Consider the following 17608-nt stretch of genomic DNA (forward strand, 5'->3'; position numbering starts at 1 on the left):
GTATATATATATATATATATACACACACACACACATACAAACAGTATATAAAGTGTGTGTATTTGAGCACCTATAATCTGACACACATTTTACACTGATCACTGCAGATAAAGCAGGCACAATGCACACTTGTTTTGTGTGACCTGCAGTGGGGAAACCAAGGAATTCCCAATTTGCTTCTTTATCTGTAGCTGCCATGATATAAAGCACAATAGGGAAGGGATACTACTCTCACACACACATTGGTTATACGGCTGTGTTTTCACAAAATTACTTCTGCCTTCCCTTTCACTGACTGTTAGCTTCTTCCAGCACTTCCTGCAGAGGTCTGATGATGTCCTCATCTCACTTCAGCTCTGTAGTAAGTGGGCTAGCAGGAGGAGGGGCATTGCAAGCCCTAGGTTAACTGTGAGAGCACCAGCAGGGAAATGCAACTTTATTTGTTATCTGGTTGTAAATAGAGGAGAGTAAAGAGATTAGCTGGGCCCTTCAGTGGTGGATCTCCAGGGTCCAGTGGCTGCAAATGGTTGATGCGACATTTAGGACCCTGGATGTTCCGTCACTTTTAAAATGTAAAAAAAATTAAAAATAATAAAAAATAAAATAAAAAAAAATCACTTATTTTGCCCTGGGGGGCCCAGCATTCCATTTGGGGGGCATTGCCCCCCAATGCCCCCCCTTAGAGCCGACCCTGGCTTGTTCAATGATAAATGCAAGAAGCGTAATGTTGCCCGCTCACTACAATCACAGACAGAAAGGTTACCTAGCTAGGAACTTTGTCCACCTGTACAATGATAAATAGAGCCCTGTGTGTGCTCACCTAAAAATCAGTGGCTATATTGACATAAATTGTCCAGTTTAAATTTTTAAAAATGTTCTGCTTCTAATGCATTAGAATACAGTAGAAAACTAAGTTAAAAAAAGCACCCAAAACTATTTTTTTAAACACATACAGCTTTCATGAATTGTAATGAGAGACATGGTGTGTGTTAAAAGTTTTTTAAAGTGATATGGTATACTACAAGGGGTGTGTATATATATATATATATATATATATATATATATATATATATATATACTGTATATACTATATATACTGTATGTATATATATATTTACACACACCGCTTGTAGTATACTATATCACACACAAAAATACACACACACATACATGTACACCTTTAAGCCCTTCCTAGTCCAACACCTTGTTATATTTTAATTAAAAACATATGTTTTAATTGTAATATGTATAAATATGAGGGAAATACTACAGTTTTGAGATTGTGTGTGTATACTTTTATTGTAACCCTAACACTTTACTTTAGGTCTTGCTCTAATTTTAGTACTGTTATGTATTGCACTCGAGCACTTGTTATCTGAGCAATGTTCCATTGAAAGTATAGGGCGTGCCATGCTAAACATTCTCTGGTAATTCCTTTTTACCATAGATTTGTAATACCAGATTTTGCTGGGCAATGTTTAGGCGGTCTGTTTTAAATAGGGAGTTTTTGTTTCCATTTGAATGAGTTATTTACTTAGTTGTTTATTAATGTTTTTAAGGCATTTTTTGTTGATGCCGGCATCTTCCATTGATTATATTTGAGGGCTGTGATGAGGGGCAATTACAAATCTTTAGGAATGCCACAATTTTCAAGCAACAACGTTGGGGCAAGTTTTATTGAATCTAGGCCATCACCAGCTTGAGGGTTGATTTTTCCTTAACTATCTTGGAACTTAGTCCAAATACCTATTTCATACTGAGTTCTATATTTGCTGACCTATCTATATTCACTAGACCATGCAGCAAATGGTTTATTCCTTTTATATCAGATGTGGTCACTTACCTCCTGTTTCAAGATCTCTTGGCACTGGCTGTAGTCTCCTCTGCCTGCCCACGTGCCGTTAAGGTGACAGTCTCTATACACATTACCTGGTATGAATAAAAAGAGAAACCTCCATGTTTTTAAAGAATGCAGTAAAACTCTTGCTCATTGCAGTGACAAAGACAATTAGAAGCTCTATTCCTCTGCCAAGACAGTGATAAACAAAGCAGCAGCTGGTGTGTAGTTTCTATCTCCCCCTTAAAAACACTGTACTCAAAAATATTTGCCTCCCATTTAAAAGAGCAGCATTTAAACATGTTGATTTTATTGCTTGAAAATATTTGAAGAAAAAGCTTATACAGTTTAACCCTTCATCTGCTGAGCCATTTCCATGTGCTGAGCTGTTTTGGTGAACTGGTATCCAGGTTGACAGCATGTGGTGACGCCACCAGCAGTGCCAGATATCCGAGGTGATGCTGAAGCTTCCACCACCTTGTATGGGTCTGAAACTGCAGAGGGAGGCCATGATCAGCTCTAAAGGCCCCCCTCACCAGATGACTATACCTGGTAGTCATCCGCAGCTAAGGCATTGAGCGGATGACGACCACGTGTCATCATCCGCAGTTAAAGAGTTAAATTGCAACTAATACAGTTGTGTACTTCCTACTAATGTCTATTTGCTGGTAGGCACCTTCTGCTAATGCTCATTGGCTGATATGTATTTTTGTTCATACTCATTGGTTAGCAGGTAATTCCTGCAAATGCACACTGCAAAAGCTCAACTGATACTGGCATATTAGTTTAAACAGCTTTGACGTCATATTTTTCATGCATAAAAATGGCTACATATTTAAGGGCTTCTCTTCCATGTGGATGACATAAAATGTCTGAGTCCAGCATACCTTTTAAGTAATTTGTCTACAATCAAATAAACTGAGATCAATCATTTTGCATCCATGAATATGGATGACTGTTATCAACAGACTTATTCCACACAAGGTGAATAGTTATGCAATCTGCAATCACACACAAGAAGAATTATAACCTGTAGTCAGCAACTTCTCAAATTGGAAAGGTACTTTAAGTGGAAATAAAACAAAAGCAAAATAGTTTAACATTATTTGATTGTGATAAAATAAAGTCATAAGGTTTGGAGAGTATTTGGGACTTAATCATGTTTAGCCCTAAGCTAAGCTAATGCCAGTAGCTACAAGAAGTCTATATATATTTTATGTTACCTAAATTGGCACTAAAATAATAAAAAATATATAAAAACTAAATTCTGTCCTTGTTGGTAAAAACCTCCCCTGCAAACAGAAAGGATTAAAGACACATGGTCCTATTTTCTCTAGACAGGATAATAATGGCAGAAGTGGCCAGATGGTCTCTTTTGTTTTTCTTTCATGATTAAGAAAGAACATGCAATTTTAAACAACTTTCTAATTTACTTTTAATATCGAATTTTGCTGAAAAGGATATCTAGAAAGGGTCAGTAGCTGCTGATTGATGGCTGCACATACAGTAGATGCCTTGTGAAGCAAATTAGATAATATAAGTATATTGGAATGTTTAAATTTGTTTCCTCTATCTGAACCATGAAAGAAAAATTTGGGGTTTAATGTCCACTTTTAGGGACCTTGCAGGATCGGACTGGGAGTAAAAAGCAGCCCTGGAAAAATTAAAAATAGCAATATTTTTTTCAGATTTCGATTATATTAGTTTGTAATAAAAATAAATACCAATTTGTTGTTATATATGCACCCTACAACCCAATTTAATCCATGAGTCCCTGAAAATTATTATCATTATTATCTATTGATTTTATGACTATCTAAAGTGTTATCTGGAGAAGACAGTGTGTCACTTTGTCTCACAGTGTGACGTGACTAGACACTAGAAACCATTCAAAGGAGGGCTACTAAAATGATCTAAGAAATGAAAGTTACACGGAAATACTTTGTGACCTGATCACCTCACCAGCAGCCTGTCCCCTTAAATTGTAGATGGCCAATATATATATTTTATATATATATATATATATATATATATATATATATATATATATATATATATATATATATATATATACATATATATGTACACAAACACTAAATGGCAAAAAGTATGTAAGCACCTGACCATCACACCTAAATGAGTCTCTTGACATCCCATGGTCATTTCATTGTTTTAATAATACTGTAAAATAACTAATTGGTGTGTTATATTTAATAGAAATCATTGCAATAACTTGTTATATAATGTATCATTTGTGTAGTGTTCTTTACTTCCTGTCCCTAACCTGCAAGGAGGAGGGGTGTTTGCAGGAAGGCATATTAGCAGTTAGTCTTTTGAAGTTTTGTTAGAAGACACCTCTCTGCTAGCTGCAATTAGTTTATTGTCCATGTTCAGTATCAGACTTTTGCTACTAAAATCACATGACCGCAAAACTTATGCAATGGTAGCAACTATATCTATCTGTGGGCAGTGCTACATTGCACGATAAGTGCTCATTTTGGGCTAGTTTACGAGTGGCACGCTAACTGTTGCGCACAAGCAAAAAGGGGTCTACTGCGGCCCTTTGCACACATCGGAAGTAGGGTGCATATTACAAGTTGAAAGGTCTCAGGTGTTAGAAAAGAAAAAAGACTGCAAAGGGCTTTAACATAGAGAGCCATTCATATACATATGTGTATATGTTTGTGTACATACAGTATGTATTTATACATTTATATATGAATTTACAGACATATATACACATATAAACACATACAAACATTCAAGTGCATTAGAACCCCTCTGCAGTCAAATAGGTAAAAACATGTAAAATCATATTTATGCAATATTCATAATAAAGTGTTTTTCACTAAGTATTTACTGTAAATATTTCACATTCAAATGTTCTTCACATAGGGGAATATGTTCTAAGTATTTTTAAATAGATATTCCTATATTTATCTGCATATATCTATACCTATATATAATTATAGGTATAGATATATATTGTACCAAAATACCATCAGATATATGTAGAAATATTGTGAATAAATAGAACATATTCTGCTATGTAAAGAACATTGGAATGTGAAATATTCATATTTCATGTCGTGTTAGTGTACATGAATATATGAAGAATATGAGATTGGATTTGCATACAAGAAAGGGTGTTTTTTCCACTTTCACGTTCAATTGAAGTCTATAGGGTAATACGTCAACGTGGTGGCGATATTCCAAATTTGGCTTTTCACGCAGGTTGGGTTAGCGTTCATACAAATACTTTTTACTTTCAACTTGTAATACATGCGCTACCTGATGCGCGCAGTTAATGTGCAAGCGAGAGCGATAAATAGCACGTCACTAGTAATCTAGCCCTTAAATAGAAAGCAAATATTTTTTTTCTTGTTATGTTTACTTTGATTTAACATATTTCTTTTTACAAAAGGAGCAATGTTTAATATCCCTTTAACAAAGCGTTGGCACCTCCATTGTAGCTATAACAGCTGCCAATCTTCTGGGAAGTCCTTTAATAAGATTTTGGAGTGTGTCTGTTTGTGCCCATTCAGCAAAAAAAGCATTTGTGCGGTCAGGCACTGATGTTGCACAAAAAGCTCTGGCTCACGGTTGGCCTTAATTTCATTTCAAAAGTGTTCAATAAGGTTGAGGTCAGGGCAGAATCAAAAGAAAAGGGCTAACCCAAAACTGTTGCCATAAAGTTGGAAGCACCCAATTGTCTAAAATGTCTTTGCACCCTATAAAATTAAGATGTCCCTTCACTAGAATTAAGGGGCCTAGCCCAAACCTTGAAAAAAACAGCACCAGACCATAGTTCCTCCTCCTCTTTCAAATTTTATAGTAGCTGTATGTAGCATTCTCCTGACATCTGCCACACCAGACTGCCAGATAGTGAGGTGTAATTTATCAAACCTAAGAACACGTTTCCACTGCTCCAGAGTCCAATGTTGGCACTATACACCAATCCATCTGGCGCTTGGTGTTGCGCATGAGGCTTGTGTACAGCTGCTCGACCATGGAAACCCATTTGATGAAGCTTCCAATGCACAGTTATTGTGCTGATGTTGCTTCAAGAGGCCGTTTGGAACTCTGTAGTGAGTGATGCTGTCACCCAGCTCTTCAGTATGCCCCATTCTAATGACAATATTTGTGTATTTTGTTTTCATGGCTTTGTGTTAGAATTTTTGCTCCCGTTAGCAGTTGGTGTAGCTGAGTTTATCAAAACATTTTAAATATTGCAAAAAATCACCTAAGCTCATATTTTAAAATTGGGATCTTAGTCACACAATATAGCCATATTTTGCTTAAGCCAGTCACCAATTTTAAAATATGAGCTTAGGTTATTTTTTGCAATATTTAAAATGTTTTGAAAATATAGAAGTGGATGTGCGGCAATATTCTATTTTGTGTAATTATTTGGTTGTTTGCCTGCACCCCTAAGTAATATTAATAATTTGTAAGGTGTGCAGAAACATTTGTATTTATATTATATATATATATATATATATATATATATATATATATTGGTAATATATATAGGCACACACACATTTATAGAAACATAGTCAAATGTATTGGTACCCTTCAACTTTTTTGGGAAACCAAGTAAAATTTGACTAAAGTATTTGGTATCCACCATTCTTTATTTTAAATGAAATAGAACATATACTTCACATTTGATTTATTACTTCACATTCAGCTAGATTACAAGTTTTGAGCGCTATAGGGAAATTAATGAACCCAACAAAAGTGGCGTTATTTAATTCCCAATAGCGCTGCCATTGCAAGTTTTGAAAAACAAGGCTTGTGCGTGCGATATGGAGATTTTAAGCTCCATATCGCACCAAAAACAAGAGGTGTGTTTGACGTGCTTGTGCACACTTTCCCCATAGACATCAATGGAGAGAGCCAGCAAAAAAAGTCTAACACCTGCGATCGCGGAAACAAAAGCTCCGTAACGCAGCTCCATTAATATCTATGGGGAAAAAGAAAATACAGTTTAAACCTTACACCCTAACATAAACCCCAAGTCTAAACATCCCTAATCTGCTGCCCCTGACATTGCCGACGTCTGCCTACAGTTATTAACCCCTAATCTGCCGCTCCCGATATCGCCGCCACTATACTAAAGTTATTAACCCCTATTCCGCTGCACCCCAACATCGCAGCAACTAAATAAAGTTATTAACCCCTAAACCTCTGGCCTCCCACATCACTACCACTAAATAAACCTATTAACCCCTAAACCGCCATCCCCCCACATTGCAAAAACAACCTAAATTAAACTATATTAACCCCTAAACCTAACGTAACCCTAACCCTAATCCTAACCCTAAACCTAACCCCCTCTAACTTTAACATAATGAAATTAGATTTAAATTAAATTTACAATTATTAACTAAATAATTCCTAGTTAAAACTAAATACTTACGGCTAAATTACGAGTTTTGCAGCATGAGTGAAAAAGCAGCGTTAAGGCTCTTTTTCACTACCGCTGGTATTACGAGTCTTGCAGGTTTAGTGGCACCGCACACTTTTTTGGCCGTAATGCAACGTAACTACCGCAGCTTTCAAAAAGTCCTTTTTCAATTGGACTTTGATAGCGCCGGTATTACGAGTCTGCCTGGGAGGCCAAAAAGTGAGCAGTACAGCCTAAAACTACAAGATCCTTACAGTAAACTGAAAGTCAGTAGTTATGTGTTTTACACTACAAAGCCGTACCATAAAACTCATAACTAAAGTGCTAAAAAGTACACTAACACCCATAAACTACCTATTAACCCCTAAACCGCTGCACTCCCGCATCGCAAACACTAAAATAAAATTATCAACACCTAATCTGCTGCTCCAGACATCGCCGCCACTAGAATAAACATATTAACCCCTAAACCGCTGCACTCCTGCATCGCAAACACTAGTTAAATATTATTAACCCCTAATCTGCCGCCCCTACCATCGCCGCCACCTACCTACATTTATTAACCCCTAATCTTCCGCCCCCAACGTCGTTGCCACTATACTAAAGTTATTAATCCCTAAACCTAACCCTAAGTCTAACCCTAACACCTACAAACTTGAATGCAATTAAAATAAATCTGGGGGCGAAGCCAACCGCCGAGCCTAGCAGACGCGTAAGTGAAGAGCTCTCTGTCAAGGGACCTAAAATAAGCCATTTTCGCCATCTAAAAGTACAGAAGCCACCCATAGGCAATAGTGAATTCACATCTGCAACCACAGTTGACCAGTTATGGATACCACGGAAGAAGCTGCCGATATGTAGGAGATCTCAGGACTTGCACTGGATGGTTATTAGTAACTACAACACTTCGGCAGTAACCAGCAATGTCAGGACTTCATTCCGAGGTTCACTTTACCTGGTACGTTAAACAAGCAACTGAACACTAAGGAGTGAATTATACCTCCAGGATGGCGGCTCAGTAGTGGCGCGAGTCGCCATCTGGGATCCTTGACACTTTACTACATGTTCTGTGAGCCCTTTTATATCTAACACTCTATCCAATTTCTTGACCATCACGGCTCATAGGTATCAACCTCCCTAGCTGTACCGATGTAGGAAGCAACTCTCCCCTTGTGCTGATGACCAAGCCAGCGCTCATATCCTATATATGCAGAAGCATTATCATTAAATATGGAAGCATGCTTACACAAAGTGATATGCAATTTAATGGACACATTAGATTTCCTGTACAACACTCTCATACAGGAGCTGTGATCTGATCCCAGCCCAGTTCAAAGCAGCTACGAGGAACACGGGACAGAGCCTAATAATAATGTACCTCTACCTGATGTCCCAGTATACTCTTTCGGTTCGGTTCAGTCCGCAGGAAATAATATATTAGAGGATCAATATGGGAAGGAAGAATATCTTTCTCAGTTAACTAAGGAGGATTTCAGGAATAATACTGAAGCATACCCTACATCAGACTCTCACTACAAAATGTCCCCATTATGTGAAGTAGTAATTACCCCTCATCTACTTACTCTATTTGCAGGAGGTGTGTCACTCTTGCGGGTACATGGAGGTTTGAGAAATAGGGAGTCTTGCAATGCACTATTTGTGGAACATTACTACAGCATTTGCAAAGCTGGGATTGGGTAGATATGAGACCTGAAATATTCTATATAACCGGCCAAAGAAGTCAGGTTTAGCAGAAGTGTCATGTGTTCTATTCTGACCTAAGAATTAAAGGGCCACTAAACCCAAAATCTTTCTTTCATGATTCAGATAGAGAATAGAAATTTAAACAACATTACAATTTACTTCCATTATTTATTTTGCTTCATTTTTTTAAATATCCTTAGTTGAAGAAAAAGCAATGCACATGGTGAGCCAATCACATGAGGCTTCTGTGCAGCAACCAATCAGCAGCTAGTGAGCATATCTAGATATGCTTTCATCAAAGAATATCAAGAGAATAAAACAAATTAGATAATATAAGTAAATTAGAAAGATGTTTAAAATTGCATTCTCTTTCTAAATAATTTAAATGGGGAAGAGTGGTGTCCCGCAGGGTGGAAGAGAGGAGGGAAAGGGAGAGAGAGAGAAAAAAAAAAAAAGAGAAAGAAGAAGAAGGGAAACAAGAAAGAAAAAAAAAGGGAAAAACAGAACTTTCCAAGTTCCATCCCCCATCACAGCATCCTGGCTAGGATATTCCATGTAAGGAAAGAAAGAAAAGAATTACAAAAGATAAAAAATAAGTGAATTAGAAGATACTGATGGCCTATTTTTGACCTGACAATTGTCTGTCTAATAGATTCTTTTAAGTATTGATCAACCTCCAAGATAGAATTGAAAACATGGATGTTTACACCATCTGTAATTTTCAATTTTGCTGGGTAAATGATAGTGGCTTGGTGACCTTGTTGGATTAATTTGGAGCAGATTGGAGCTAACGTTCTTCTCTTGGAGGTTGTCTCGAATGAAAAATCCTGAAAGAGGAGAATTTTAGATTCTCCTATCAGTATGGGCTGATTCTTACGGAAAAATTGGAACAGCGTGACTTTATCTTGGAAATTAAGAAGCTTGGCGATCACAGGTCTAGGCCTGTGATTCCCTTTATTATCTGTCCAGGGTTTGCCTAGCCTATGCACTCTTTCAACTATGATTTTAGGGTAATTAGGTGGCATTTTAAGAAGTTGCGGCAATGTTTCTGAAACAAACACATTCAAGTTCTCGTGGGTGCCATCCTCGGGAATTCCAATTATCCGTATATTGTTCCTACGGGCGCAATTCTCAAGGTCTTCTCATTTGGCCTGTAATATGGTGATAGATGAGTTGGCTGCCTCTAAGTTGGCACTATGTAAAGTGGTCAGATCTTCCAGATCTGAAACCCTTTGCTCGACTTCGTTGATTCTGTTGGCAAATTGTCTAACTTCTTGTGACAGTAAGGTGATATCTTGCTTAATCTCAGTCTTAAGTGTATCAAAATTAGGTGTCAGGGCTTCTGAGATTTTGGTGACCAAAGTTTGCATGTTAAAGGTATCGGATAGTGGAGGTAGTGTGGCCGGGAGGCTCAGTCAGGGCGTCTGTGGTGTTTTTAGCTCTTCTATCTCTTTGCCTTGCCGCCATCGTTGGTGAGGGAGTCTTCGAGTGAGTGTGAAAAAATTTGTCCATGTGCACCAGTAAGAAAAAAAAAGAGGGAAAAAAAAAGAAGAAAACAAAAAAAAAGAAAAGGGGAAGAATCCTCCCAGTGGCTAGGCAACTAGGTTAACAAGGAAATAGTGAGGATAGGGAGTGAAGAAGTGAGGAAAAAGTGCAGTGAGAGGTGCAACGATATTTAATAGTGAAGTGATGGGAAAAAAAAAAAGGGGAAATTTAGGGGCCTTAACCAAGTGAAGTGAATGGGCTCGCACGCTGGTGATGGCAGCAGGGAAGGGGATATACTCAAAGCTGCCCTTAACTAGGGCTAGACACAGATGGGGCCCACAGAAATTTATATTGAAGATTAGGCAAACAGGTGCCTCCTGTAGAGTAATTTAGAGAAGAGGAAGATTATCCTCAATTTATACCCTTATTTTCTCCCTGTTGAACAAAAGGCCAGTAGGGCCAGGAACAGTACTTATAACTAAAGATGCATATACTTTATACTACGCCTGGTGTTTGTCTGGGAGAGCCTGAGATAGATTAGTCTCAGACTATGCTTAGTTATAGGCCTTTTTTAATGCTTTTTAGATCAAGGAGGATAAGTACTATGTACTTCCAATAAATTAATCTTCTCTACTGTATAAACACCTGGGAATTTAACTTTCTTTATCTATCGACAGGAAAGATCAGGAGTTTATCCATCAATCAGTGCATATAAATAAACATTCAAAACATAGAGTGCTTCATTGAGATACAACCCCCAGTAGACAGGATAGTTTACAATGAAAGCTAGATAGTATGTAAAAATTAGATCAGCCTTTGCTCCATATAGACTGATTACCCTAAAATACAGTAGTGGTATTTCTAGAGAATCTCTTAACAGCGGTGGATTAACAATAATGAAAGGGTAGGCCTGACAAACCTAGAAAATAAACTGTCAAATCTAATTTAATAGATCCAAGAATGGATACAATGAACTCAGTACCAGTTAATAAAAAAGAGACTAATGGGGGCCTCGGCAGTGCTTATTACAAGAGATATTCAGAATTATGAATTCTGTTTTAATTTTGCCAGAAAGTCTGACATTAATCACTATTAGGCATCCCCATCAGTCTCATGTTTAAGAAAAGCAGTCAAAGCCTTATAGATCAATATTGATACTGCTCATACAAGAAGTAAATTTAGATAAAGACCCTTTTAAGTTACATGCTTCAATCATCAATTAAATTGTGCTGTGCTGGGGCTAAATTGTCCAGCCCTCCAGTACAGTAGATATTTCTATGAGTGTTGATAACGATACTAAATTATTAAAGACATTTTTCCAGAAGAGAAAAAAAACAACAGAGAAAAGGAACAAAATATAACAATATAGCAGCCTTGTTAGAAGAGCAAGGAAAAAACAGCCTTTTCAGTGCATTTTGTAATGTCCCAGGGTCTTATCCTTGTAGAGTCAAATTTTCCTCTTTGCATAGAACAATGCTCAGTCTGGGGTTTTTCACAGGGGATTTACTACAGACCCCTAGATGGAAAACTTGTAGGGTGTCAACGGTAGTTTAAAGGGCAAGGGGAGAACACAAAGTTTATGCCCATATGACTTAAAAAGTATAAAGAGTGTCCTTAGCCTTCACACTCAGGCCCTTGTTAGCCCCAATAAATAAATTTGTGTAGATTCAGGATGATCCTATAGCTGTTCTCTAGCCCCTTGCTGCGCTCGGCAGCTGTTCCCTTTAGCAATGTAGCTTCTAGTCTGACTGGCAAACTCACCCCCTCCTGCAGTGTCCAGCCATCAGCCAGCCTCCTTGATGATCGCCGGATCGCCTCCAGATGACTTTGTCCCAGAAATTGCACCAGACGCTCCTGAGTCGGCTCTCCAGCTGAAAACCGCGCTCAACTCCCCCCACGCAGCACCGGTGGGGGGGGGGGGAGTGGGCGGCGCCGCACCGGGTGGCCGAACAGTGGAGGGACAAGCTGCACTCCAGGTCCACGCTCCCAAACCGGGCCCAGCTCCCCCCCGCGCAGCACCGGTGGGGGAGGGAGAGGGGTGAACCCCAGCCAACAGGACCGGCAGACAAGACAGCCACGGACAGGTAATTTGGAGCGCCAACTTCCACACTTGGCTGACAGGGGATGGCGAGTACAGGGAGGGGGGAGAACCAGGATCCAGTAAGGGTGTCTCGGCTCCGGGAGGAAAAAAACAGCAGGGGAGGTTAGACTTAGTTGTAGTAGAGGCAATGCAGTGCAGTGACGCTAGATGTTGCGAGAAAGACCTTCTAGCTTGTATTTAGCCTCAGTGAGTTGTAAAAGGTTATCTAAGGGCCAGGTAGCTGGTAATAAGGGTGCAACAGTGGGATGGTGTGCCACTGTTGATGGGTCTGGAGTGGTTCTTGTGACTGTCCAGAGGGAAGCCCCAGACCGGGGGCTGGCACGAAAAGAACACCGCCAATGTCCAGGAGAATGGAGAGACGAGCTAAGCTGCAGCTGTATAGCTCCTCCTCCACCGGAACCCAGAGCCTGTCCTCTTTCTAAATCATAAAAGAAAAAATGTGGGTGGCATGTCCCTTTAAGGCCACTATAACCTTATGAAGACTGTCATCAGTCTGAGATATATTCACATGTACCTTACACTCTTATAATCCATTTGCTATCCATTGTCAGAAGATGTTGTGTTTTCTTTTTGCTTGTTTTTTGTTCATTAGGCTCCTACATATTTTGTCTTTCATGGTGAATCAAGGCCTTAATAACACGGATTACTAAACAAAAGGCATGAAGTGGCTTCTATACTAGAGCTTTTTTACATTTCTGGCTGTCTCACGCTAGATAAATGCTAGAATGCTATAACATTATGCCTTAAACATCTATAAGTGTTATTAGTAGATATCTCTAATACTCATGATAATTCGTATATGCTGTTTCCTAGAATTTAGAAATAATTATTATACAGGTAACTATTTCAATAAAGCACAGGTTACCTCTAAAGTTTCATGCAATCCAAAAACATTATCACATCAGACCTTTGCTTACATTTAGGGTATACAGCTTATTTTTATAATACTAAAATGGGTTTTATCAATTGTACTCTAGATACTCTAGACAGATAGACCCTAGTTAATGTGTTGGACTACATCTGCCTAGTTTATGCCACATTGTTTTATGTTTGTGGGGTGCTGTTGGCTTCTGAAACAGTGTCCTATGGATGTGTTTCAAGATACAGGCAAATCTTATTTTCGGATTAATTATGAGGGTCTCTAATATTGGTTCAGGTTTTGGTAGCATATAGCTGCAGATCTTCTAAACTTAATTATGGAGTTTACATAATTTTCAATCACCTCCACTCCAGGTAACGGTACCTTCCTGAAGCGATACTTAAAACAACATTAAGCCTTAACTTATGTTAGTCATGCCTAACACCAACTGGCACCTTGAAACCATGTTTCCCTTTGATCAAAAAAGTCCATAAGTAAGATAATATTTTGGGGCTTGTGGGTGACTTTTGTTATCTAGCCACTAGCGTATTTTCTTCATATGTATTTTTATAAGCTCAAGACATTTTCACTAAGTAGAAGAGGATCCAGTACCAGAGATGACAACCCCTATGTTTAATTTACATATACTGATATGTTGACATCATCCTACATTTTATTGAAATTTTTGGCTCATCTAGGCTCCTAATTCTTCGTATTTTTTCATACCAGATTTTTAAATTTTTAAAGCTAGGTTTAATTCATGAAAAATGTAGAAGCATGGCTCCATTACGTTTATTTCACATAAAAAACTCCCCCATATTTTCTCCCAGTCTATTATATGGGATTATTAACCATCAGCTTTTTGTCTGCTGTAAACTTTAATGTCTTATATGTATATCATAAATCACTTTACATTAAGAATATGAAGTCACCAGGCCCAAAAGTAAAGTGACCGTATATCACTTAAGTTTTTTCACCTCCAGTAATCTAAGATATATTACATGGGTTCAAGAGTAGCCCATACACTACTTGGGAGGTTTATAAAACTATATACCATTCTAGTTTACCTCCATCGAAACTAGTTAATATGTGCGGGCCCAAGAGTGGCCTAATATTAGCATTGGAGGTCTCTATAGATATATAAAAGGAGGTTTCAGATCTACTTGCCTATCATCTCTTGGTTTATATGAATATGTTTGTAGTGTTGTACCTGTATTGTTATACTTGACGACTATAGTCTCACCAAAATGTAACTGTTTTGTATATTTTCTCATTATGGTACAAAAATTGTTCTAATATCTGTCTATATTGTATAGCGGCAAGTTATATTGGTTATGCAATTTTTGCTAAAAACCTCAATAAAATCAAAATGATATATAAAAAATAAAAATAAATCTAAATAAAACCTACTATTAATAACTAAACAATTCCTATTTAAAACTAAATACTTACCTGTAAAATAAACCTTAAGCTAGCTACAATATAACTAATTGTTACATTGTAGCTAGCTTAGGTTTTATTTTTATTTCAAAGGCAATTTATTTTAACTAGGTAGAATAGTTACTACATAGTTATTAACTATTTACTAACTACCTAGTTAAAGTAAATACAAACTTACCTGTGAAATATAACCTAAGCTGCCTTACACTAAAACCTAACATTACAAAAAATAAAAAAAACTACCATTACAAAAAAACAAAACAAACGAAATTATCCAAAAAAATAAAGATTATTCCTATTCTTATACCCTTAAAAAAAAAAAAAAAAAAAAAAAACACTCCAAAATAAGAATAAGCTACCAAGGGCCCTTAAAAGGGCCTTTTTTGGGGGGGGGGGGCTTAAAAGGGCCTTTTGTAGGGCATTGCCCTAAATTTAACAGTTCTTTTGCTATAAAACACCCCCTAAAAATATACATCACACAAAATAACAAATTATCAAAAATAAAAAAAATATTCCTATTCTAATACCCATAAAAAAAATAATCCCAAAATAAAAAACCTAATCTAGAATAAACTACCAATGGCCCTTAAAAGGGCCTTTTGTAGGGCATTGCCCTAAAGATAGCAGCTCTTTTAGTGAAAAAAAAATATTAAGACCTACTAACATTACAATCCCCCAACCACCCCCCAACCCACAAAATAAAAAAAACTATCTAAAAAAACCTAAGATACTCATTGTCCTGAAAAGGGCATTTGTATGGGCATTGCCTAAACTAAAAAATTAAACCCACCCAATAAACTCTTAAAAAAGCCTAACACTAACCCCCGACAATCCACTTACAGTGTTTGAAGTCCCGCTTGAACGATCTTCATCCCGGCGTTAAAGTCCTCATCCAGGTGGCGAGAAGTCTTCATCCAGGCAGTCTCTTCAATCTTCATCCAGGCGTCATCTTTTATCTTGATCCCGGAGGCGCAGAGCGGGTCCATCCTGAAGACATCCGGCGCGGAGCATCCTCTTCATACGGTCGCCGCCGAACACTGAATCTTCAATGCAAGGTGGCATCCCTTGCAGTCCTATTGGCTGAAAAATTTGAATCAGCCAATAGGAATTAGGGTTGCTAAAATCCTATTGGCTATTCAAATCAGCCAAAAGGATTTAAGCAGCTCTTATTCTATTGGCTAATTCAAATTTAATCCTTAAATCCTATTGGAAATCCCATTAAAAACGTCATTTTTACGAGTGCGGTACTGACGTTGCATTACAGGCTAAAAGGCTTGTGGTACACCTATACCGACAAGACTTGTAATGGCTGTGGTGTTGTTTTAACACTGAAAATACCATATTTTCAGCGTTAAAAGACGAATGCACAAACTTGTAATCTAGCTGATATTTTTTTAAACAGTAGAACAAATGAGAATGCCATGGACAAAAATATTGGTACTCTTAACCTAATATTTTGTAGTACAGCTTTTGGAGACAAACGGCCAGATTACGAGTTTTGCGTTATGAGCGGTTTGGTAATAACTTGCAAGTTATTTCCACCGCTCACCTTTAAAAACGCTGCTGTTACAGGTTTGCAAAAACCAGGCGTTAGCAGGCAATATGGCAGCTTTGAGCTCCATACTGCACACAAATACCAGCACTGCTTTGAGCTGATTTTACGTGCTCGTGCACGATTTTCCCATAGACATCAATTCAGAGAGCCGGCTAAAAAAAAGCCTAACACCTGCAATAAAGGAGCGTAAAGCTCCGCAACGCAGCCCCATTGATTCCTATGGGAAAAGAAAAGTTATGTTTACACCTGACACCCTAACATAAACCCTGAGTCTAAACACCCCTAATCTACCACCCCTAACATCGCCACCATCTACATTACACTTAATAACCCCTAATCTGCCGCCCCCGACATCGCAGACACCTTACATTATACTTATTAACCCCTAATCTGCCGCCTCTAACATCGCCGCCACCTACATTACACTTATTAACGCCTAATCTGCCGCTCCTAACGTCACCGCTGCCACTATACTAAAATTATTAACCACTAAACCTCTGGCCTCCCACATCACTAACACTAAATAGATATATTAACCCCTAAACCTAACCCTAAGTCTAACCCTAACCCTAACTTTAATATAATTAAAATAAATCTAAATAAAAATTTCTATCATTACCTAACTATCCTATTTAAACCTAAATACTTACCTATAAAATAAACCCTTAACTAGCTACACTATAACTAATAGTTACATTGTAGTTAGCTTATGTTTTATTTTTATTTCACAGCTAAATTTGTATTTATTTTAACTAGGTAGACTAGTTAGTAAATAGTTATTAACTATTTACTAACTACCTAGTTAAAATACATACAAATTTACCTGTAAAATAAAACCTAGCCTGAGTTACACTAACACCTAACATTATACTTATAGAAATATGAATCAGATTTCTACACTTTGTGACAAAGCTTTTTGCCCACTCTTCTTGAACAAACTGCTCCAGTTCTCTCTGGTTTGAGGAGTGCCTTTTTCCAACTGTGAGTTTTAGTTCTTTCCACAGATGTTCGATGGGATTAAGATCTGGACTCAAAGAAAACGAATTCTGAATGTTCCAATATTTTCTTCTCATCCATTCTCAGGTAGTTTTTTTTGAGGTATGTTTCGGGTCGTTATCCTGCTGGAGGATCCATGACCTGCGACTTAGGCACAGCTTTCTGACACTGGGCAGTACGTTTCACTCCAGAATGCACTGATAGTCTTCTGATTTAAT

At 37.8% G+C, this 17608-nt stretch overlaps 1 protein-coding gene across 1 annotated transcript in view; it reads right to left on the minus strand.

Annotated features, from left to right (window-relative positions):
• The window catches only part of CRHR1 (corticotropin releasing hormone receptor 1), a 220501-nt gene that overhangs the window by 129316 nt on the left and 73577 nt on the right, over positions 1-17608 (minus strand). Inside the window, exon 4 of the mRNA XM_053718246.1 lies at positions 1844-1929. Within this exon, the coding sequence (XP_053574221.1) occupies positions 1844-1929 (86 nt within the window). The remainder of the gene's footprint in view (positions 1-1843; positions 1930-17608) is intronic.

Source organism: Bombina bombina, chromosome 1 (genome assembly GCF_027579735.1).
Source record: "Bombina bombina isolate aBomBom1 chromosome 1, aBomBom1.pri, whole genome shotgun sequence".
NCBI classification, from domain to species: domain Eukaryota; kingdom Metazoa; phylum Chordata; class Amphibia; order Anura; family Bombinatoridae; genus Bombina; species Bombina bombina.